The 23,994-nt window shown below is 42.6% G+C and overlaps 1 protein-coding gene across 3 annotated transcripts in view; it reads left to right on the top strand.

Moving 5' to 3' along the window:
- Window positions 1–23,994, top strand: part of MYOM3 (myomesin 3) — a 52,866-nt gene that overhangs the window by 18,732 nt on the left and 10,140 nt on the right. For 2 of the 3 annotated variants that reach the window (XM_063312373.1, XM_063312371.1), the window contains exons 9-28: window positions 534–674; window positions 2,034–2,195; window positions 2,844–3,051; window positions 3,132–3,331; window positions 5,253–5,309; window positions 5,904–6,031; window positions 8,003–8,186; window positions 9,398–9,572; window positions 10,535–10,656; window positions 11,223–11,410; window positions 11,913–12,039; window positions 12,550–12,728; window positions 14,252–14,366; window positions 14,601–14,757; window positions 14,943–15,052; window positions 16,606–16,650; window positions 17,529–17,665; window positions 17,804–17,948; window positions 19,489–19,548; window positions 22,038–22,105. In XM_063312373.1, the coding sequence (XP_063168443.1) occupies window positions 534–674; window positions 2,034–2,195; window positions 2,844–3,051; window positions 3,132–3,331; window positions 5,253–5,309; window positions 5,904–6,031; window positions 8,003–8,186; window positions 9,398–9,572; window positions 10,535–10,656; window positions 11,223–11,410; window positions 11,913–12,039; window positions 12,550–12,728; window positions 14,252–14,366; window positions 14,601–14,757; window positions 14,943–15,052; window positions 16,606–16,650; window positions 17,529–17,665; window positions 17,804–17,948; window positions 19,489–19,548; window positions 22,038–22,105 (2,708 nt within the window). The remainder of the gene's footprint in view (window positions 1–533; window positions 675–2,033; window positions 2,196–2,843; window positions 3,052–3,131; window positions 3,332–5,252; window positions 5,310–5,903; window positions 6,032–8,002; window positions 8,187–9,397; window positions 9,573–10,534; window positions 10,657–11,222; window positions 11,411–11,912; window positions 12,040–12,549; window positions 12,729–14,251; window positions 14,367–14,600; window positions 14,758–14,942; window positions 15,053–16,605; window positions 16,651–17,528; window positions 17,666–17,803; window positions 17,949–19,488; window positions 19,549–22,037; window positions 22,106–23,994) is intronic. The other variant, XM_063312374.1, reaches the window with a different exon arrangement.

The following is a 23,994-nucleotide window of genomic DNA, read 5'->3' as shown; positions in this document are numbered from 1 at the left end:
GGTATCATGATCAAAGTTCAACCCTTTTTCTACATGGGAGTGGCATTGGTGCACATGCAAAAGGGGAAGGGCTTCTATCAAATGCTGCACCCACCATCTTGCAGATCTTAAGACTCTTGAAGTCACCTCTGCATGGAGCAGAAAAGAAAGCAAAATCCTGCTCCAGAGCAATCTTAGACTACTTCCAGTTAGTAAAAGTTGGGAAGAAAGGTCAAGAAGTCATTGAGGGCACCCAGTTGTGATGGTGAGGAATTAGCAGCTCTAAAGCACATGCAAGTATGGACACAAATGAACAGATAAATTTTGGTAAGTGGTAACATGGACCTCTTTTCTCCTGTTCTCTCTCTCCTGGTGATCTCTGCATGTGCTCAATATTTTGAGGTCGGCACAGATGAAGACCAGCTTCAGAGTGCTCTGGGCACATTGTGGGGAGGATGGGGCACATATGTCCCAAGTTGGAAAAGGGCTTCCATTCTACTGTGGCAATGCAATGTTCAACCTTCTTTCTTACCCAACATCTCCTTGCTTCTTAGAGAGACTCAGAGGCATAGAAGCTGACTTTGCCAGCACACTGAAGTCCATATTTGCCAGAGAGAAGGAACCGTTCACCCTCTCCTGCACTTTTACTTCAGACCTGCAAGAATACCAACAAAATATCTGCTGGTTCCGAGATGGTTTGTATTTATAGCCCCAATGCTGCATGGCTCTTTGTGCTCAGAAAAAGCATCAAAATATGCTGCACCAGGTTTAGCAGCCTTCTGTTCCCCACCCCTGGATGACATTATATGATGGTGCTTCCACATCACACCCTTTCCTTGGTTATTGAATTAACCCATTTCAGTAGTTTGCGCAATCCATTGAGCCCTCAACTAACCCAACTGGCTGGGTTCACTTTTTTGAATCCACCTGATGAATTAAGCATGCTATGTGAATACAACTGTTTTCATTGAGTTATCAGGGAGACCACCCTGCCCTCCCAAATAATCAAACTCTCATGCAGAACCAACCAAAATCTTGTGAGATTCCAGAGTGATTTCCAGAATGCTTGCATGAGATTTCTTCTGACTTTTTGGCCATCTCATGTCAGAACTTGCAAGACTTCAGCAATTTCTAAACATTATTTTTAGAGAGGCTGGGAATCATGTCACTTGGGAGGTCTAGCAGACATCTTAACTACCTTGTTGTTTGGAAAAGTCTCTATATATCCTTGATGATCTGTCTTTTGCCCTGCAGTTTTTACAGGTAATGACCAACCAGAATAGCCCAAGATATCCCATGAATAGTTTCAGTTGTATGTCTTAAGGAGATTTCTCATCAGGGTGGGAAAAATTCTTTGATTTCCTCCTAGGCAATTCAATAAAATGAATCAGAGAATAAAGAATTCCTCCTTGTCACAATTTTCATGTGTTCATTATCTTAATTGTCACTTTATCTGAATTCCAGTTTTCAACAACATTCTCATTTATGGCTTGAATTAGACATTTTAAGTGGGAAGGAGAATCAATTTGCTCCTTAATAAAGATAAAAGTGCCCTTGAGCTGAATTAGATTCCTGGAGACTGCCTCCATCCAATTTTATTGATAGCATTTTGGAACTAGTTTGCCACTGATTTCTTCCGGGATGACTTTTGTCTTTCCAATCTAACCAACAGCACTGGTATATCCAGGAGATCCCCATCTGTGGACTAACCAAGGGTGATCTTGCTTAGCTTCTGAGATCAGCTGGGGTCTACTAAATTGCTGCCAGTTGCTGGTATTATTGCCTTAAAATACATCCACCAATAGGTCTTTTTGTTTCAAGTTGTCCCTCAATAGTGCTTTTGCTGGTGGTCAGAAACGAGGAGGATGAGGATCTTTTTTTTACTATTTCAATTATTTCAATTTATATTGTACCTTTTGACACAGACAGCACATTTTGCAGGTGAAATCTGAAAATATTCAGGATCCCAGATTCTGAACATCTGCTAAGTGTCTTCTCTAGTATGAATCCACTGTCTGGGCAAACCAAGGTGATGCTTATGTCCTGTATGGCAGGTGAGTTGCTGAAAGATTCCAACCGCCGGCAAATAAAATGTGAGGACCGGGAGGCGTCCCTGACAGTATCCTGTGCTTACAAGGAGGATGAAGGCTTTTACAGCATCCGCATCCCGGCACAAGTCGGCTACAATGAACAAAAAGCTTACGTGTTTGTTAGGGGTATGTGCACCATTATTGATTCAACAAGAGTGGCGTTGTTAAATATTATTCAAAAAGCTAAGAGGTTTCAGTCAGCCTTTGCCAACTAATAGCTTCCAGAAGAGCTGGGCTGTCACTCTCCAACTCTCACTTGACTTGAAAGATGCCCCTAGTCTCTCTCAGGTTCTCATGGAATCCTAGGGTCCTGTGGAGCACGGTTTGACGAAAACCCTAGGCTAGAGCATCAGCCTGATGATGTTTAGATGTATCTGACTACAGTCCCCATAGTCCTTCCAGTCAGGACTGGGACTAACACTGATGGAATTGTAGACCAAGACATATAGAGAGCATCTTGTTGGAGAACATTTGGTTGAAAGGCAACAGCAAGTCACTTCAGAGAGAAAGAAAAAACAGATTAGGAGTCAGATTTGTATCTCTACTTTCCTCCAGAAACTCAAGGCACCATATATAGATTGCCGTTCTCAAGGCTGTGGAAGTGACTGGCCCAAAGTCACTCAAATTAAACTTGTTTCTGTAGGCCAGTCTACTCCTTAAGCACCGTCCCTTACTGACAGTGAACACTTTTCCCATCACCAACAGTGGTTTCAGGGTCTGGTAGATAAAACTGAGATCTCCAACAATCTCACCATAGGTTCCTGTTCTTTGCAGATGCTGCAGCTGCAACAGCTGGTGCTCCTGGATCTCCCCTCCTTGTACAGTGTCATGACGTGAACAAAAACAGCCTCATACTTTCGTGGGTAACTCCCAGTGATAATGGTGGAAGCCCAATCATTGGCTATTACATTGAAAGGTCTGCACTCAACAATTACAGAGCTCCATCCTTGCCCCTTCCTTTTTTTTTTATCAACACTTGTTTGTGAAATGAGCAACCATATAAATATGGCAAATAAATAAATAAATAAAAATTTGTACAGAAGTGGCATTTTTGCCTTCCAGGTGTGAAATGGGCACAGATGAATGGGCTCCCTACAATGACCAGCTGGTGAAAACTTGCAGGTCACCTGTTCTGGGCCTTACAGAAGGAAAGACGTACCAGTTCCGAGTGAAGGCTGTCAATCGTGCAGGAATCAGTAACCCTTCGAAGGCCAGCAACCCTGTGACAATGATAGATCCCAATGAGGCCAAGAGAGTGCTAAGTACATCATTCTTTGTTTAGACCATTTCAGGGTTCAGAAAAATTGAAGGCAGTCTTCAAGACAATGCAGACCACCAATAACCTCAAGTCAAAGAGTTGTGGTACAAAGAATGGTTACCCCATGCCAACACATCAAAAGAGCAAGAACGATTTTGCTGGATTGATCAAAAGATTACTTGTGTCCTAGGAGAGTTCAGATATTCCATTTGGATTTCAAAGGTGATTTGGTTGAGTCTAATCAAATAAATTAATCAAACTGAAACAATCCAAATGGCCAATTCAGTCTGGCAACTCAACTGCTTTTCTTTCTCACGTGCAAAAGCGTTTTTTCTCTAATTCAAATTGAGGATTCAGTTGACTTGACTTGACTTGATTATTCAACCTGGTTTTGAGTTGGAACGTTTTGGACTGACTTGGGACAGATTAAGGCAATAGTCATCTATTTGTACAGATCAGGGATAATTTGTATACTCTTATGATGTCCTATGAAAAGACTTCGGATATGCTTGCCACTGAAAATGCTTCTAGGCTGAATTCTGCTAGTACTCGAAGCAAAACTTTTTTTTTTCTTGTTTGAGAAAGAAGGAAATTAAACCCTCGGCTGTTTGGCCTTCAACCAATTATTTGAATTGAATTGATTGATTCAGCTACCTCCCTTCTCCAGACTGATGAAGCTGGGTACTTTAATTAAAGCTGACAAGAAATCCAGCAATTCTGAATAGAGAGACTTTGAGGCAAGAAGTTACAGTGCTTCAGGAATGGGGTAAAAGGCAAAGTTTGCCAAGTGACTCTTTTTAAATTAAAAGAGGTTCTGAACTTTTGAAGCTTAAAAAATCTGGAGGAGAATTACCTCAGATTTTAAAGGAACTGAAATGGGGGCAGAATAGATTCATATATATGAGATGGGCGGCAATATAAATTTGATAAATAGATTTTGGAGGATGCTATCAAGGCATATATCTTCTAATCCAGTGTTTCTCAACTTTGGCAACTTCAAGATGTGTGGACTTCAACTCCCAGAATTCCCCAGACAGCATGGCTGGCTGGGGAACTCTGGGAGTTGAAGTCCACACATCTAAAAGTTGCTAAAGTTGAGAAACCCTGCTCTAATCCAATCTCCCCACCCCACCCCCATCTCCTGTTTAAATACTCTGAACCATGTCTCCTCATCTTCACCTTTCCATAAAGGCTGAAGGAAGAAAGGAGCACTCATCTAGCCATTTTGGGTTTAAAACCTTGAGGATCCTTACTTGAACCCAAGGCAAGTCTCCATTCTGGCTTTGGGACAATGGAGGAAACTAGAGTGAGCCTACCTATGTGTTGGCCTTGTTCAGCAGCTTCTAGATTAGGCTAAAATTGAGTTGGAAATTTATGGTTCAACATGTTTTTGGGAAGCCAGCCATTTTTTATGTTGTGTGAATTGGATCATCACATTACTCCATGGTATGATATGATATGATATATGATTTATTTTCCATCCTGCATTTATTATTTTTTATAAATAACACAAGGCAGCACACATACCAAATACTCCTTCCTCCTCCGATTTCCCCCACAACAACAACCCTGTGAGGTGGGTTGGGCTGAGAGAGAGGGACTGGCCCAAGGTCACCAGCCAGCTTTCATGCCTAAGGCAGGACTAGAACTCATGGTTTCCTGGTTTCTAGCCTGATGCCTTAACCACTACACCGGACTGGCTTATTTGTAGATGGCATCTTATAGGACTGTAGACACTGTGATTGGTTAATCTGAGTTTAAAGCTTAATGTATTGTGTGAATACAGCCATTTTGTGATTCTGGAAACCATGATGGAAGCTAGACATTATAATTAGGGCAGCAAGTACCCTACTAATTTTTACCCTGTGTTTTTCCTTCATGGCTTCCAACTTATTAATTTTTCCCTTTCCTTTTTCTCTGATTAGACATTCCTTTTGATGATGGGATGAGGACAATTATAGTTTCCAAAGATGAACTGGAACGTAAGTTCATAGGCAACTTCATTCTGTACGTTTCCTTAAGTATTCCTCCAAGAAATACTTTGTTCCAGAGATGTTTTCATGTTGCATGGAATTGCTACTTATACATTTTGAGGCTCAGCAATTCTAGAATTTGTCCCTTCCAGTACAAATGGAAGTTCTAATGGCATTTCTGCTAACCAAAGAGTTACCCAGGAAGCTGCCTTAAGTTAGAGCAGTCCCTAATCCTTCTAGCTGAGTATCTTCTACCCAACTGCCAGTGATTCTCCAGGTTCTAAGTAGAACATTCTCTGGTCTTCAGAGGAGATGCCAAGAACTGAAGCTAAGAGCTTCTGCAGGCAAAATGTTGATATTTAACTCTGCCGTTTGATATTTTGATATTTAGCTCTGCTGTTCCCTTATACGCATCCCTTGATTCCACTGTATCAGTCATCCCCAACCTGGTGCCCCCCAGATATATTGACTTGGCTGAATAACTATGGGAAGTGAAGTGAACCCATTCTGGAGGACGCCATGCCTAGCCATTCTTTTCTTATTGCACATCTGGTCTTGCATCACTACAGTGTGTGATGGCTGTTTTAACCTCCCTTCCTATAGCTGAGATTAAGATCCCGTTGCCACCCACTAATGTCCATGCCAGTGAGATCAGAGAAGATTATGTGATCCTCTCCTGGGATGAGCCGGACCCCAGAGGCAAAGAGCCACTGAGTTACTATGTAGAAAAGGTAAGGAAATGGCAGAGAGACTGAATTAATGCAAGATGGATCAACCCTCCCAAGCTACTTTCAGATTAGCTCAAACGTCATCCAAACCAAATTTTCTCTCAAATCAATTTGAGGACTAAGAATAACTGTCCACCAATCCTAATGCCCTCCACCATTCACAAAAGGCTGTCCTCCGTGGCATAAAAGGTTTTCCCCTCTCTGTACTCCAGGAACAGGCAGCTGGAGTACCCAGGGCAACATGTGATCCCCATTATTGTGGATCCTGGAACACTTTCTGACTGCAGTTGCTGAGAATCAATGGTGCAATTTCTCACCATTATGAAGTAGGAAATGCGCTGCAGGTTAAACCGCTGAGCTGCTGAGCTTGCCGATCGGAAGGTCGGTGGTTTGAATCCACATGACAGGGTGAGCTCCCATTGCTAGTCCCAGCTCCTGCCAACCTAGCAGTTCAAAAACATGCAAATGTGAGTAGATTAATAGGTACCACTTCGGCGGGCAGGTAACAGCATTCCATTTAGTCATGCCGGCCACATGACCACGGAAGTGTCTACGGACAAACGCCAGCTCTTTGGCTTTGAAACAGAGATGAGCATCGCCCCCTAGAGTCGGACATGACTGGACTTAATGTCAAGGGAAACCTTTACTTTTACCTTTTAAGCTTTAAAAAACCCTAAGGAAACTCCTCCAAATCCTTTCCAAACTTAGAAAATACACCCCAAATTCCTAGCTATGCCCAGATGTGTGACACAACTTGCCCATTTTGTGTCATAAAAATGGTTGTTTGCGTTCACAGAAGATGCTTAACCTGATTATTGAGTCAACCTGTTTTCTGGCTTCGTACAATGTGTTGAATGATAACCTACCCAAATGCCCTGGATTCACCTGATAGCCAAGTAACCACAACCCAAAATTAAAATTAACCAAGTTTAGCTTGTTGTGAGAATGCAGCTGCTAGGCTTGTAACTGACCTGTTAAGGAAGTTGTGTGAGTGTGTCTTATCACAACCATTGGCTTTATCTGCCTGCATCTCCAACCCTTTGCCATTCAGGGTAACAAGCTTAAAGCAACCCCTGAGTTATTTTGGCCTTCTTTCTTTAACAAAGCTGGATGTCCTGGGAGAAACATCAAAAACCACCCATCAGTGGTGAGTCACCCAAGATGAAAGGGAGGAGCCAAGCAGTATGACTCCATGTGTTCTCCCCATACCCAGTCCATCTCTTCCCAACCACTGCCAGTCCCCTGCCTTCCCTCCAAGGTTTTTCTTTTTTTAATCCATTCAATTGTGTCTGATTCTCAGAAATTCCCTGGACAAGTCTGGACAGTTTTCTTGGCAAGGTTTTTTGGAAGTGGTTTGCCACTGCCTTCTTCTTAGGGCTGAGAGAGAGTGACTGGCCCAAGGTTACCCAGCTGGCTTTGTGCTTAGGGTGGGACTAGAACTCACAGTCTCCTGGTTTCTAGCCTGATGCCTTAACCACTACACCAACTGGCTCTCCCATCCAAGGTAATGGATGGTAAAACCTAACAGACTTTACATTCCTTGAGGTTAATCTTGGGCATTGTTGGAATAAGAGGAAAACACAATTTCCACCCTGATAACTTGAGCCTGTCTCACCCGGGGGTTGAGGTTGAAAAAAGAGGATGCTGGGGGTAGATGCAGGATGGGAAAAAAGCATAACAACACACACACTGCTCGTTTTTACCGTCCCTGGTAGACCACCAAGTGGAGGAGAACCACAGTCAGTAGGCACCTTTCTAATTTCTACATCACAAGTTATGCAGCTTTCCATTGACAGCCTATAATTTGAGCCCTACCAAGTCAATGCCCATGCACTGTCCCTGCGATTGCCACATTGGGTTGCTGGGCATGGAAATGCAAGGCTGGTCGTTCCTTTCTCCTGGCAGAGCTGTTGCCCCAGGCGGATGGAAACCCATTTTATGGCAAATGATGGTATCCTCTCTCTGTCTTTTCAGTCAATCGCTGGCAGTGACAACTGGCAGATGGTTAATGTGGATATTCCCGTCAGTTCCACCACTTTTGCTGTCTTTGATCTGGACAAGGGAAAGTCATACTGTTTCCGAGTACGGTCGGTGAACAAGTACGGAGTGAGCCAGCCTTCCTTGCCCAGTGAGCCCATCTCTCTGGGAGAAAAAATTGGTAATCTCTCACTCTCCTTTTTTTTTTTAGTGACAACTTAAAGTGAGATAAAATCTAGTAACTTCTGCTATTGGTTTGCAAACTGTTTCTGCTATAACAAGAAGTACATCGGGCAAAATGTAGCTAGAACTTTTGAAAGAAGAAAAAGAAACATCATTACAACAGAAATGGTTCTATTTTGAGTTTATTGGACACCCCAAATAATGTTTTTGAAATGATGGACATGAGATTTTCTCTGCTGGCGACGTAAAAAATTCTAGGGGTCACTAGTTCATATGATTTGGTCTTGTGAGTTATTAGCATCTCCTTGGAACAATTTTTATTATGTATAAATAGACCTATGGGGAATTCTCTTGAAGATGTTTGTGTTATGGCTAAAAATGTGGAATTTGATTATTTTGGGGGATCTGGTTATATTGGGTGTGGGGAATTGCTAAAAGAATTATTTTGAGAAATTGGAAAAGCACTATTATTCCAAATATTAAAAACTAGATTCAAGACATGTGCAATTTAACCATTTTTGAAAAGGCAGTTTTTCCCACTAATCAAAAAATGACACAGTATGTTCCCCTTTGGCCCAGATTTCATGACATTTTACAACAGAGGGTTTTTTTTCCTTTATAATCTGAAATGTTCACGTATCATTTAATACTTAATATACTGATGATATGCCTAGATCGTTCGTTTTTTCCCCATTTTCTGTCTTGCTCTTTATTTATTATTACGTTCTTTTACTTTTGTTCATGGTTTGTTTTTGCATTATTTGTGGGGGGATTTGGAGGGTGATATTTCTATAGTTTTTTTTTAAAAACTTGTAATAAAATAAATAAAAAGGTGGGGAACAGTCATTACAGCAAAGTTGTTCAGGAGCTAACAGCACTGCTTTGCAACCAAATGACTGTTATTAAGTGCTTTCAACGCAATATATTTTGTATTTCATACTGCATTTCACTGAGGTCATTTAGGTCTGTAATAGTCTCGCTCCGTATTTCTCAACCTTGGCAACTTGAAGTTGTCTGGACTTCAACTCCCAGAATTCCCCTGCCAGCATGGGGTATTCTGGGAGTTGAAGTCCACACATCTTAATGTTGCCAAGGTTGAGAAACACTGGTCTAGCTGATACAGACTGGAGAACAGTGGAAAGGAAACGTAATGGTCTTCAGGTGGTTGCTGATCTTAAGTTTCCATTTTTTCACCTTTTGCTTTTTTAGCTCCACTTCCACCCCCATCTCAGGTTCTGGCTTTCAGAGATACCAAGACATCTGTGGTCGTGCAATGGAGCAAACCCAAAAAAGGAGAGGAACCGCTGGGTTATTACATCTATTGCCGGGAGGTTGGGACAGATGAATGGCAAACGGTCAACAACAAGCCTGTCACTTGTCATGAGTGAGTTCATTTGGCAATCCTTCCCATCTTTGTAGCTTTTCGCATTTCTGGCCCCCTGCCTGACATTTGCTTGGAGAGAGGGGCGGAAAAACAGCACCCAATTCTGTGATTTCGAAACTCCTTGTTTTGAAAGGAAGGATATTGTTATTATGTGGATGCAGTTCCACTGGGCTAGCTCAAGTGTTGTCAAAAGGTTCTCCCTTTTCAAGTCTCCAATTTTGTTCTGCAGCAAGGGACTGGTTGTTATGGGCAAAGTGATGTCCATGGAATCTTCTTTGTTTAATGGGTTCACCTTAGAAGCAGCTCACCTAATCAGATGTAAACTGAGCCATCAAAAGAATGATGTTCCAAACAAATGAAATGCCAGCAACTAAAGAATGTTCACCCTGGAGGTAACAGCACTGAGATATCAGCATTTTAAATGAATTAGTTAGAGATGGTTCATCCAAGCAGCTAAAGAAAGAAACTCAGGACCTGATAAATCTCCTGAGGAAGGACAATTTGCAAAGTTAGTGCCATTGCTGAAAAAGTCCTGCTGACGGCGACTATTTGATGGCAACTAACCAGGCTATTTCTGGAAGCAGCTACTCAGATGAATATTGAACCTGTTGTGCCCTTATTCTACTAAGCTCTGTTTGTATTCTACAAACCATTTGCTCTAGATGTTGGCTTTGTTCACTCAACACAATCAGGTTGGTGAAAGACCTCATGGTTGCATTCACACAATGTGCTAAACTGGATTAGTTGCTTGGTGGCTTAGCAAGGTGTGTGAATGTGTGAATCTAAGCTATGTGGTTCTGTATGATGGGTTAATTCAGTAACCAGGTTCAGTGCATTGTGTGAACATAGCCAGTATGTTCCAAGATGGCTGAAAGCTTTAACTGTAGAGTCTCCAGTGTGACAACCAGTGCTAAGAAATAATATCAAAGAATGGGTGGATGGCTTTCTGGTTTGTTTCGTAGATTCACCGTTCCAGGACTCAAAACTGGCAAGCATTATGTCTTCTGTGTCAAGTGTGTCAATGAAGCTGGTGTAGGAGAAAGTTCCCCAGAATCCGATCCCATTCGTGTGAGACAGGCAATCTGTAAGTACCAGTTGTGGTGTGCTGTGGTCCCTTTCCCATCCTCAGAACCAGAACAGCCTCCTTCAACCTGGTGCTTCTAGATCATAACTTCCACCATAGCCAGCCAGCATGGCTGGCCATGATGGGAAGTATAATCCAACACATCTGGAGAAGACCAAGTTGGAAAGACTGAATTAGCATGGGGTAGGCAAACTTGGGTTGCTGTGTGCCACCATGAAATTTGTGGGGAGGGCAAGAACAGATAAGTAGAGCAAGGACAGAATGGGATGGGACGGGACAATTTGGGGATACAGCCAAGATTTTCTGTTTTTCTTCAGATTTGGAAATGATGGGGAAATTCTTTGTTTTTAAGAAAGCCAATATTAAGTTTTACAATTTAGTTTTTTGGTTTCTGAAAATGGCAGGCAATCATTGCCGTTTCTCAACAATTATGGGCAAAGGTGGACACTGAAATCCCAAAAGCAAAATACTAAGGCCATATTTGGCTTGAGGTCATAAGTAGAGAAGCAGCATGCTGATGAGATGCTGAGCTTCCATGATGCTTTCATGTCTTCCCTCCCTTGCAGCTTGTCCATCTGCCCCACGAGGTTTTGCCCTGCTGAACTGTGGGAAGGACACCATGACCATAGGCTGGAAGCCTCCGAAACGCAAAGGAGGCTCAAAAATCCTGGGCTATTTCTTGGACCAGCACGATGTGTCACAGATTGACTGGCATGAGATCAACATTAAGCCCATTGCTGAACGGGTTTATACGGTATGGTGCCAGTGCCATATCTGGACTTGGAGGGGGATCTCGCCCTCTGCCCTCCCTGATTGTGTCCATATTTGATTATGGCTGAATCTTTTCCTCTTGCCCAAAAAGCAAAAACAAAATTAAAACGAGTGCTTTCTGATTGTCAGGGTGACCTGGTGGACAACAAGACTCGAGGAATTTGAAAAGTGTTCTAAAAAGACCCTAGAACTTTTGCCATACCCACTAAGCTAGCTTTCCCCCATCCTGATGCACTTCAGATAATTCTGACTTCAACTTCCAGAGTTCCCTCTAGCACTCCAAGAATTCTTTAGCTGTGTTGGCTGGGAATGCTGGGAGTTGAGTTTTACATACATACCTCAGGGGCATCCAGTTGGGAAAGACAGCAAAAGGGGAAACTAGTTTCAGTTTTTAGTGGGAATAATTTGCAAAACAGGACATATCTCCATAAATGGGATGCCTTTGTTCAAGGCAAGGCTTTGGGAAATTTCTTGTGATTCTACAGGTCACCAACCTGGATGAAGGACAGTTTTATGAGTTCCGTGGTTATGCAATGAACATAGTTGGTGTCGGGAAGGTGTCAGAGCCCAGTGATATTTTCCAGTGTGAGGAGTGGACAATGCCAGAACCAGGTAAAGATCAAATCTGGGCCATGGCCAGATCCAAAACACATGTACTCATAAGGTGGGATGTTGGGGCATATAAACCTATATAGCTTTGGTCACCTGTAGCCTCCAAAACTGAAGGAGTTGAACTCATTAGTCTGTGAGGAACCTTCCAATCCATGTTTCTTTGATTCTTTTTGTGGTCCACAGAGCCTCTTCTGACTGTGGACACAAGGTGCAGAGAACCACAGAGACGACCTTGGAGAAGGAATCCAACAGTTAATAAAACATGATTTAAGCCCAGGAAAAGAAGTGAACATTAGAAACAAATGTAAACTGTCTCCACCTTGACCCTGTTTGGTATAAAGGGAAGGAAGGGAAAATAGTGTCAGGCTTTCAAGATTTTGTTATTATAGCTTTTATCAATAAAGTAGAGTTCCGGTATTTCTTGTGGAATCAGTTTCCTGACTTGGTCTACAGGATCTTTGCAGTGTTCTGGAATACATGCTTTGAAATCCCCTCTTCCTTCCAAAACAGGCCCTCCTTATGATGTCAGATGTACGGAAGTAAGAGACACCTCTCTGGTGCTCCATTGGGAGCCACCTCTGTATACTGGAGCAGGACCAGTCAGTGGTTATTACGTGGAGGCCTGTGAGGAAGGATCAGACACCTGGGAACAACTGAATAAACAGCCGATATCCAGCACACACATGAAGGTTTGTGCTACATTTGACATTCGTGCTTTATTTGTGGTAAAGTCTACTAAAATTTGACAACAGCAATATTTAAACATCTGGTCAGCCATAATATGGCTGGTGATTAAGTTCCAAGTTGGGCCACCAAGGTCTATCCCAAAACACATCTCCACAGGTCCTGGCTTAATTGGCATTAATTTGAGCCATTTTTGATAGAAGCTGTCAGTGCTGTTTAAGAAGTTGACATCACCTATAATTCTAGGATGATAACATAAACTTTCAGCACCAGTTCTAGCCTGCAAGTTTAAATAAGAAGATAAGTAGAGCTTGTTGGATTAGATATATGTATTATGTTGTTTTATTATTGATGCTGTTTTCATTGTTGGTTGGGAGCCACCCAGAGTTCGATATAAGATGGGCAGCTTTATAAATGTTTCAGGTAGGTAGGTAGGTAGGTAGGTAGATAGATAGTCTGGAATTCTGTTGAATCTCAGCAACCTGACTAGAAGCTGGAGTCTCGGGTAGCCAGCTCAGGTCGACTCAGCCTTCCATCCTTCCAAGATCGGTAAAATGAGTCCCCAGCTTGCTGGGGAAGATGACGACTGGGGAAGGCAATGGCAAACCACCCTGCTATAGTCTGCCAAGAAAACGTCGTGAAAGCGGCATCCCTCCAAAGGGTCAGACATGACTTGGTGCTTGCACAGGGGCCTTTCACCTTTCACCAGGAGCCCCTAAGGCAAAGCTACTCATACTACATCTGAACAGAGGCTCATAATGGCTAATAGACATTGGTCATGTGACCATTTGTGGAAGGAGAGTAACCAGGACATATGAGCATGGAAATTTGTATTTCTGTTTTCAATATAGTATCTAGTTTAGCCCTTCCCAGGCTGAGGCCCCAGATATCGTCAAGCTCATGGCAGCTAATTCAACAAAAGCAAGATTCTCACAGAGTCTTCTTCCACATGGTTTATTGAAAGGAAAAGGGAGAAGATTACAACATTTCAGCAACTGGATTAGTTTTATATCTGAGCCAATTTACTTTTCAATCCTTTAGGATGGAGACTTGTTTTGTTCGTTGTTTTTTGTAATAGCTCCTGTTTGGATGGCAAGGAGGTGGTTGAGGAATTTGCAGGTAGTAGTTTTCCAAAATTTCTCCTGAAACTTCATCAGACCTTAAACAGTTTATTACCGATATGTTGCTGTTGTCTGCAATTTCCAGGATCTCCAGCCTGCATGGCTAATGAACATATGGGTTGGGAATTCTGGAACAGGGAGAGAGAATGGTTATCTTTACAATCCGCTCAAAGAATGTAAGTTCCTGGGAGAATTAGGACAATGATAAATATTAGAATTAATATTGACCAGTATTCAGAGAGTATCAAATTAGGGAAGGCTGGACTAGTCAATTTATTGCTATCACTTCTGGACTCTCCTCCCCTGCAGACATTCATATATTTTAACACTACTCCATAGCTTGAGTTGTGATCTCTATAAAGCATTCTATGACCTGCTCCTCATCTTTTTATTATGTTCCCCATCAGCTGAGTGACCTAGAAACTGGGAAGTGTTACATTTTCCGAGTACGAGCTCAGAACAAGGCAGGTGTTGGTCCACCATCACTGCCATCAGATCCTGTGATAGTGAAAACTAAACCAGGTATAAAACCTCCACTTTTCTTCTTTCCTTCTTTCTCTCTTCCTCTCAACATGCTGTTCTTTCTGTTTTTCTTCTTCTGTCTTCTTCCCATCTTCCTCTGCTAACCTTTCTCAACAAAAGCCACCATCTTTGTGGTATTGACTTGGGTTTGGCCTTAGGAGGAGAGAAATGGTAATGAAGTTCTTAATTTCTTTGAAGTGTTGAATATTTTTTCTCTCTTTCTCTCTTTTGCAGACATCAAAGAAATTGAAGTTGGGGTAGATGAGGAAGGGTTCATCTACTTAGCATTTGAGGCTCCTGAGATGGTTGACACTTCAGAGTTTATTTGGTCCAAAGACTACGAAGGACCTCCAAATCCTGACCGAGTTGAAATTGTAGACAAAGATGACAAGTAAATTCTCATGAGAACTTGGAGGATTGGGGTCTGCATGATTCATTCTGCTGCTCATTCAAGGAGCAAGACCACTGCAGTGCTCCACCTGATCTTTAATCTGGGTGCCTTGCAGAACTGCAGGATATGAACATCTTTGATAGTCAGTTGTGTAGATTGAATGTTTGCATTTTCTTTTCTTTAAGGTCTAAAGTCATTCTGAAATATGGTACTGAACGGGACCTGGGAACATATTCAGTAGAAGTAACTGATACTGATGAAGACATTTCTGCCAGCCATGTTTTAACTCAGGAAGGTAAATTTAAAAAAATAAAGACCCACATTCATTGTAGCTGTTATACATATTTGAAGAACCAGACAGAAGTTCTATCCAAATTACTGGATCCAAGGTGGGGCTTTGTGGGAGAATCCTTTTCATTCCCCTGTTCTGGCAAAAAACTTAAACATTCCTAAAATTCGGTATTTGGGCAGTTTGTTTATTTGATTTTCCAAGAAAACCCTTCTTTTTTCACCTGGAAAATCCATCTCAGCATTCTACTCAGCATTCAACCATCTCTGAGCAGTAATTTGCGGTGGATACTTGGAAGAGAGCCATTGACTTTGCAAACTGGGATGTGGACTCTTAAGACAGGGCATGGCTGGCTGGGGAATTCTGGGAATTGAAGTCCACACATCATAAAGTTGCCAAGGTTGAGAAACCCTGCCTTAGACACCCTGGCAGCCGTGTTTCCCTGGAGGCCTCGCAAGCAGGCTCTGCCGCGGAGGGAGGGATTCTCAGGGTCACGGCTTCCCTTTCTGCTCCGGCAGGATGCTCCCAAGAACATTCTACAAAGACATCTCCCAGGGAAGATCTAGTAACAGGCCTGCAGGAAGTTCTACTTTGATTTCAAAATGGCACCCCATGGTTTTCAAAGGCAGACTTTGCCAACCTCGTCCCCTCCAGATTTTTTCATTCTTTCCATAACTTCAAAAATCATGTTATCTGGGAATGGTGTGATTCACAATTTAACACAATTGGAGAATATCAGATTCATGAAAAAACCTTGTTCTGTGAGACCCGTCCACAACTTGTAGCTTGTAAAGCCTTACTTGGCTTACTAGCCACCTAAAGGAGATGCACCCACCCACAGTGGCCTGTCCACAGCTAAAAGAACAGATTAAAACCTGAAATATTAGGCAGGCTCTCTACATGGGTGCTGAGTTGTATGTGAGTGATGTAGTGGATCACAGGTTGTGCAAGTTCACTGGAAGAGAATGCAGACAGAGGGGATCCACAAATAGGATGGAGGTATTGCCCCCATACCCATCAGCCTAGATACCTCTTCTTTTTCTGATTCAGAGAAGTTACTGATTTAAAAGGCAGTGAGATTCTATGGGTTTCAGCCTTATTTTCTAGCCTACTGTGTGGTCATGATGGTAAAAATGAAAAGCAGGTAACAAATTCTCTAAGTAAATATATATATAGGTAGTCCTTCGGGTTCGAAGAAGACCCACTGTTGTGCAGTTCATCTGTGAACACAGAGGTGGCTCTGCAGTCCCAGTCTGGAAGCGCAGAGTCTAGCACAGTGGGGGCGCTGGAAGTCCATGGTTGAAATAACTGTGGGTGAAAATCTAGGGAGGCAATGTCACCCCCCAATTTATTCGGGGACTCGGTAGGACTGCTTCTGAGCAGACAGGAGCAGGATCCTTTACAAAGTATCCCCAGAGGTTCTATTGCCCTTTTCTTCAACCCCGTATTTATGTGGCTGTGAGATGGAAAGGAAGATCTGGCCTTGGGTGCAAAATGAATGCTGAACTGCAGTCTTGACTCCGTCTCTCAAGGGTGATTTTTCTCTTCTCATTTCTCAGAACTGGACCGACTACGAGCGATCAGCCATGAGATTCGAAACCCCTGTAAGTTGCCGATAGATAATAATTATTATTATAATAACGTAACACACGGTGGTTGTCTTGTTGCTATAAATCAGCCTTCTGTGACCTGGTGCGTCCTCCGGAGATTCTGAGATTATATAGCAAGACCGTCTTCCACTGAGGTAGACCCCCGATCTATTCACATTGGACTACTGTTGTTTACATCAAGCCCAAGCAGCCCCCTTTCAGTGGAGGGCTGCGTTCTCTCTGGGGTAAACGCAGAGACCCACATGTCGGGTGAGAGCCGAAGTGGGATGTGAATGGCGCTAGAGCCAGAAGTGAGTGGGGATTCCTCCTCTCTCCTTCTCTTACTGCCATCTTCCTTTTCTTCACTCCTTGAAAACCTTTTCTCTCTTCCCCAACCTGCGGCAAAGAGACAAATAATTCCTACTGTTCGAATTGATCTCTTGCGCGGGTGGTTGACTCAGGCTAAATGACCTACAGGGTCCTAGGGCTGGGAGTTGCCCAACTCGGGTTTGCTCTCCATATTTGAGTCACAGGTCTTTCCTGGCTTTGCTTCCTCATTCTTTTAACCCCAGCTGCCAAGGGAACCTGGGACCGACATCCAAGGCAGATGCTTTGCCGTAGAATGTTGGCTCCTCCCAAGTGGACAGCCACCGAGGAGACATTGTCTCTTTGCCGCAGGTTGGGGAAGAGAGAAAAGGTTTCCGAGGAGTGAGGAAAAGGAAGATGGTAGTAAGAGAAGGAGAGAGGAGGAATCCCCACTCACTTCTGGCTCTAGCGCCATTCACATCCAGTCTTCGATCATTCATCAGATGTCATTAGATCCTGGGGAACATTGGCTGAACCTCACTGCTCAGTTTTGCATTTCCGTAACTCCCGTCTTCTACTCCGTTCAGTGATCGAGCTGATATCTGGATGGAACATTGATGTTCTGGAGAAAGGGGAGGTGCGACTTTGGCTAGAGGTCGAGAAACTCTCTCCAGAGGCAGAGCTTCATCTGCTCTTCAACGGGAAAGAGCTCTCAAGCACCCCGGTGAGTTCCCCTCACTTGGTTCAATTCGGGACACTGTGACGAAAACAAGGCGGCATCTTCTGTGTGGATTCTACCTCCTTCTACTCACAAACTCCGTTCTCTTTCCTCACGACTACTCCTGTTTGTCTTTTACGTCAGACACGTAAGATCAACTTTGACAGAGCGAACGGCCTTGTAGAGCTGATCATCCAGGACTTCTGCGAGGAGGACAAGGGGATATACACTGCCCATCTTAAAGATGGCAAAGCAGAAAACCAGTTTACTTTGGCGCTCACTGGGGACGGTATGTAGAGGGGCAAAATCACTGGCCTTCAATTCCTTGGCCGTGTCACTTTTCATGGTTCATACAAATAGTCCTCGCTTAACAACCATTCATTTAGTGACAGTTCAGACTTACGACAGTGCTGAAAACACTTGTCCTCACATTACAACCACCGTGTTATCCCGGCAGTCACATGATCACAATTTGGGTGCTTGGCAACTGGTTCGCATTTATGACCGTTGCAGCATCCCGTGGTCACGTGATCGCATTTTTAACCTTCCCAGCCGGCTCCTGGCAAGCAAAATCAGTGGGGAACTGTGTGATTTGCTTAACGGCCATGTGGTTTGCTTAATGACCATGGTGATCCATTTAATGGCCACCACAGAAAAGGCCATAAAATTGGGTTGGATTCGCTTAATGACTGCTTTGCTTAGCAACCAAAATTCCGGTCCCAATTGTGGTTGTTAAGCAAGGACTACCTCTATTTGTTATCACCTTATTATGTACTTCCTTAACAGTTATAATTAATTAATTAGGTGAGGATACCATCTTGAAAGTGCCAGACATTCAATACATGGAGGCTATTCTCAACACCCTGATTATGGAATTCCTTCTCTGTCCAGTTATGAATTAACTAAAGACCTTCCTGCTTGCCCTGCTCTTTAGTCTTGTCCTGTGGTGACCTTTAGTGCATTTCTGTGTTGTCATCATGGTCCTGCATCAATTTTACCATTCTGAGAGGTTTTTAACTTTTGTAATTTTACATTACTTTATTGATTTGTCTTTACTATAATCTGATTTAGTATCATTTTTCGCTCAAAGCAGGGTAATGAAAAACTTAAGATGATAGTGATGATGATCTGGGTGGAGATGCAGAGAAGAAAGAAAATTGCTTTAGGGTTTTTTGTTTGTTTGTTTTGTTTTTGAGATGCAAACATCTTCCTGGGGCCAGCCCTACCCTTAGGCAAAGTAAAGTGGCTACTACCACAGCAAAAATATTATTTGAGCCTATCACCAAAAAGAACAAATAGCTGTTTTCTTTAGTAACTGGTATGGTTACTAGTGGAGCCCATAAAATGATCTTGCGAGGATTTCTGTCTCAGTTGCCAGAGTAACTGGGTGTTGTGAATCCTGGCTTAGGTGAACGTATTTTCTGTTTTGCCTTAGGCAGTGAAGTATTTCAGGCTGACTCTGGTCTTCAGCTTCAAAACTCTGAACCCAACTTTATGAAAGCCTGTTCAGACAGAATCATCTGCTCCCCTGGAGCAATGGATATTCCTGTGTGTTGCAGATCAGGAAGTGGCCATTTCTTGTGTCTTCCCAGCCCCTTCCCAGATTAGGAAGCGGCTGTTTCCTGTGTCTTCCCAGCCCCTTCAAAGGAGGCTAAGAGGCTGTCACTTCCAGGAAATCCATTCGCTCATTTGAATAAGCCACATCTCTAGTTAGAAGGTAAAATATTCTCCCATTGGCTCTACACTCAACCGCATACACTAATGGTTGATCCAGTGCTTCCTTCTCCTTCTCCTTCTCCTTCTCCTTCTCCTTCTCCTTCTCCTTCCAGATTTTGATAAACTTAAAGCAGAAGTTGATGCCAAGAAGAAAGACTGGAAAAGAAAACATGGTAAGTATTCTGTCAGCCCAAAAAGCAATGCTCTTCCCCAAAGGATATAAAGTAGGATGTCTACCTTCTATGGAAAGACGGAGGAACCAAGTATTAAAATGGGACCCCCAAAAAAGTGAGATGGTGGAGGGGAATGACAGCTCTTTTAAGAAGTGTGACAGGGCTCTCAAAAAATAAGAGAACATTTCAAAGAATTTTACATTTGTTGCCCGTGTTTGCACAACCCACCTAATCAAGTCTGTCGCTAACCCAGCCAAATCTCTTTAGCCGTTGTTTGGGCAACATGCAGCCACACTAAACCGGGTCAAAAGTTACCAAAGAAAAATGCAACGTCCCTATTGAAAATTTGTCTAAACCGGCTTTTCTAATTTGATCCCAGAAGGATAACCATGTTAGTTGTTTTCAAAAGAAAAACAAAAGAGTTACATGGCAAATTTATTATAGGTTAAGATTTGAGGGTTGCAAACTCCATCCTTCTAACTTGCCCAGTTCAATCCAATAAAAATACTCAGGATTCATTTTTTAAGAACATGATATTTAATTATGCCTGTCCACATATATGATTGCAAACATGGCGGAATGCCTAAAAAGGAGGAACAAGGTGACTTTTTATTCAGGCTAGATATTTCTAACAATTAGGAAACCATTAAATGACGCATAGGTTGTGGGGATTTCCCCTCTTTTGCTTATGAGGAAATAAGGGAATTTTCCATTCATTACTTGATCAAGCCCCATCAGGAAATAAGGCAGTTTTGCAATAGCAAGGAGGACTGGTTTTAACCAGCTCAGCTGATGAAATGCCTAGGAGAACTCCTACACGTTTACCAGGTAGCAAGGTGATATCCTGTGTGAACATGGAGTTCGGAAAATCAGTTTCAAAGGCAATTCAAGGAAACATAGTCATTTCCGCACTAGTGTCTTATAGCATCTTCACTGCGTTACCCAGACATTGTTGAAGGGATACAAAGCCTGCCCACGTTACTTTTATTTTGGCACAATAATGGTTGGATGACTCCAGAAGATGCTCTAAATGGCTAGTGCTCCAATGTCCACATTGTTTTGAAGTGAATGGGATGCTTTTAAATCCATTCAGTCTCTCGGAGCTATTTTCACAGGCACATATATGTATTAAAGTCGACTTTTCCCGTAAAAGAGAAAGTTCTGGCATATACAGTTTCTCTTTTATATTCTTCTTTATAGTTTTATTAGAATTTTTCAATACAAGAAAAATATAAGAAGTTAAAGAAAAAATAAGAAGATAGAAAATAAGAAGGAAAGAAATGAAAAAAGAAAGCAAACATAGAGTTATGACTTCCGCCCTTCTTTCCATCGAGTACTGCAAACAAAACCAACAAATCTTTGTTAGGGTCAAAGACTAGCATCAGGAGGGTGGGGTACAGTCAGTTAAAAGCATAGAAAATAAAATCTAATATAAAAAGCTAAAACACAGAAGTCGGAAAGGAAAGGAAAGTACTGTAATTGCTATCTTAATTTTTCCCCTTCCTCTTTAACCCTTTGTAATCCCCAAATCCATAAATCATCGATTCAGTCTTTCCTTCTTTCAACAAAAAAGTCCATATAAGGCTTCCAGTCTTTTTAAAAAGTCTGTATCATTTCTCCCCCCCCTCTAACAAACTGGTCAGCTCTGCCTTTTCCGCAAACACCGTCAATTTTATAATCCCATCTTCTCTTGTGGGGTATTTCATTATTCTTCCATCTTTCCATTTCCAATTTCTCATACAGGAATGAAAAAAAGCTTATAAAGTTATGTATTTGTCCTTTTCATCCAGTACTCCTTTCTATTGCTTATTTATTTTTGAATCCAGCCAAGGTCCTTTCCTAAAGCTTTTGATTGTGGCATTTGTTTTATTTGTTCTGCAGACGGGAACTTAATCAAGCAAAGAAAAGTGGCCACCTTTGAGGTGTATAAACATTTTAGAGGTCACGTGATATTTTCAGTGAGGTGCTGAAGAGCCTCAGATACACTGAAAGCATTTGCAAGATGTTTATATTAAATCATTCCTCAGCTTTCCACACTGGCATCCTATTCCACTTTGAGCATTTTGCTCACAGAGTTTCCTCCTCTGTTGACCTGATCGTTTCTCCTTTTGGTGGACTGGAAGGGAAGAAAAATGGTAGAGCAACTTTCCCTATATTAACAATTAGACCTGTGTTTCTCAACCTTGGCAACTTTAAGATGTGTGGACTTCAATTCCCAGAAGTCTGGAAGTTGAAGTCCACACATCTTAAAGTTGCCAAGGTTGAGAAGCACTGAGTGAGAGGATTTACCAGCTAGGAATTGTGAGTGTGGAAATCCACTCTATGGCAGATGCCAAGTTGGGGAAGTCTGAAGTATCATGAGCAACAGGCCACAACAAGTTCATCCAAAAGGTGCCTAGATAAGATTGATCGCCAGGTGGTGTACTAAGGGACAGCCAAGCCAGCAAAGGATGTTCAGAGTTGGTATTTTTTTTCTCCCCCTTTCGCAGGTCCTCACTTTATTGAACAACTGGCATGGAAGGTCACTGAGGATTGTGAAGTCCTGCTGACTTGCAAGGTAAACACTTCTTTCCCCATTGTTGCACTTAATCAAATAAAACTATTTTTACTATTTTAGCTGTCTTCCTCATTTGATGAGGTTCTGCAGGCCATGATGGACAGGAGTTTAATTACATGACTGCAATTAACAGTTCCTATTGTTACAATGTCAGTTCCACCCATGGCAAGTTAGGGATGGGGTGGGTGGAGGCAGAGGCATGAACAGGATGGGGACCGTGGCGCATGGGGCAAATTTAATCTGTTCTTCCCAAGGTGTTGGCGTTCCCCCAGTGAATTTCTTACCCACCCCCACCCCAGGAATTATTTTCCCCTAGAGAGCAGCTTCCACAATACCTCTGCCAGAGTAAAATGCAAAAGTGAGGGTCATTGGAAAGGGCTAACCTTCCTTTTTAAGGTAGGAATGATAAATGTATTCATTCAATGCAACTTAACCTGGTCACGCTTTCCAAACAGCATCAAGCTAATGTGCTGGAAGCTACATGTTTCAAATTTTTGTAACAAGGTTTACAAAAGGCAGCCCAAAAAATTTTAGTGGGCAAGCATGCATCAAAATAAAACATACTAAGGGGAAAAAGCTTCTTATAATATATACATGAGAGCCAGTTTGGTGTAGTGGTTAAGGCACCAGGCTAGAAACCAGGAGACTGAGTTCTAGTCCCGTCTTAGGCATGAAAGCCAGCTGGGTGATCCTGGGCCAGTCACTCCCTATCAGCCCTAGGAAACAGGCAACAACAAACCACTTCTGAAATCTTGCCAAGAAAACTGCAGGGACTTGCCAAGGCAGTTGCCAGGAGTCCACACTGCTTCAAAACCCCCGTCCACCCCAAATGCATATGCAAGAAAAACTGTACACAAAAATGTGCCTATCAGGAGAAATACACATTGGAATATATAGAAGTTCACATGCAGACTGTTCTTACCAAATTCGCAAACTGTAACAAACTTAGGACAATAAGTGCACCTGAGTGGAACTGAGATGGATTAGAAAGGAGTGCATCTGTCAGTTGTAGATGCCAGATTTCATAAATCTTCTAGCCCGTTTTCTCGTTCCTTCTCCACTGACCAACCACAGTGTTTAGGTGGCTTTCTGCAGTCCAGAAGCCAGAATGAAAATAAGCAGCTTCAAATATGCTGTTTGCATTTCTGCTCCCCATTCTGCACTGGGAGCAAGACAGAGGAGTTCTGTTTACAAAAGGAATCAGAGAAGGACAGAGGTGGGAAATGCCTCTTTTGGTGTGAGTTGCTGGAAGCAGAAGACCCATCAGTCTTCTGTGAGCTTTCGATTCCCCAGTGACCAACTCCAGAACACCACTGGACATGTGTAAGAAAATGCACAGCCCCACCCCCAGATTAGATGCTGTACTGGCCAATCTACAAAGGGAGGCAGCTTTACCACAGGGACCCACAACAGCCTCAGGTGGCCTTTAGGAGCAGAGCAGGTCACCATTACGAAGTTACCTTATGAGGCACTGCAAACTCTCTAAAGCAGAAGGTAGGAGAAGGGGGGAAGCATCACTTCAAAAGGGGAGCAAAAAAAGATGGGTTGCCTTCATGGTTGGTCACAGGTTGAAGTCAACTAAGGACATTTATGGTGTGTCTCCCTGAAACAGTGTCACATCATAGAACAGTGTCTTATAAGAGTGCCTATATAAAACTCCTTGGCACTTTCTCCCAGCAATGTGATGATGATGATGATGAATAGCAGGTTAAAATATTGTGGGATTTCCAAATACAAACTGATAAAGTCTTGGTGTGTAACACACCAGATGTAACTGTGGATGGAAAGAAGAAAGTGTGGCTAATTGATGTGGCAATACCAGGGGATAGTAGAATAGAAGACATAGAATTGGAGAAGATCACAAAGTGTCAAGATCTGAAAATCAAAGT

This window comes from Candoia aspera, chromosome 10 (genome assembly GCF_035149785.1).
Source record: "Candoia aspera isolate rCanAsp1 chromosome 10, rCanAsp1.hap2, whole genome shotgun sequence".
In the NCBI taxonomy this organism is placed as follows: domain Eukaryota; kingdom Metazoa; phylum Chordata; class Lepidosauria; order Squamata; family Boidae; genus Candoia; species Candoia aspera.
The sequence above is the reverse complement of the archived record's forward strand: the minus strand, read 5'-3'. Positions and strand labels throughout refer to the sequence as shown.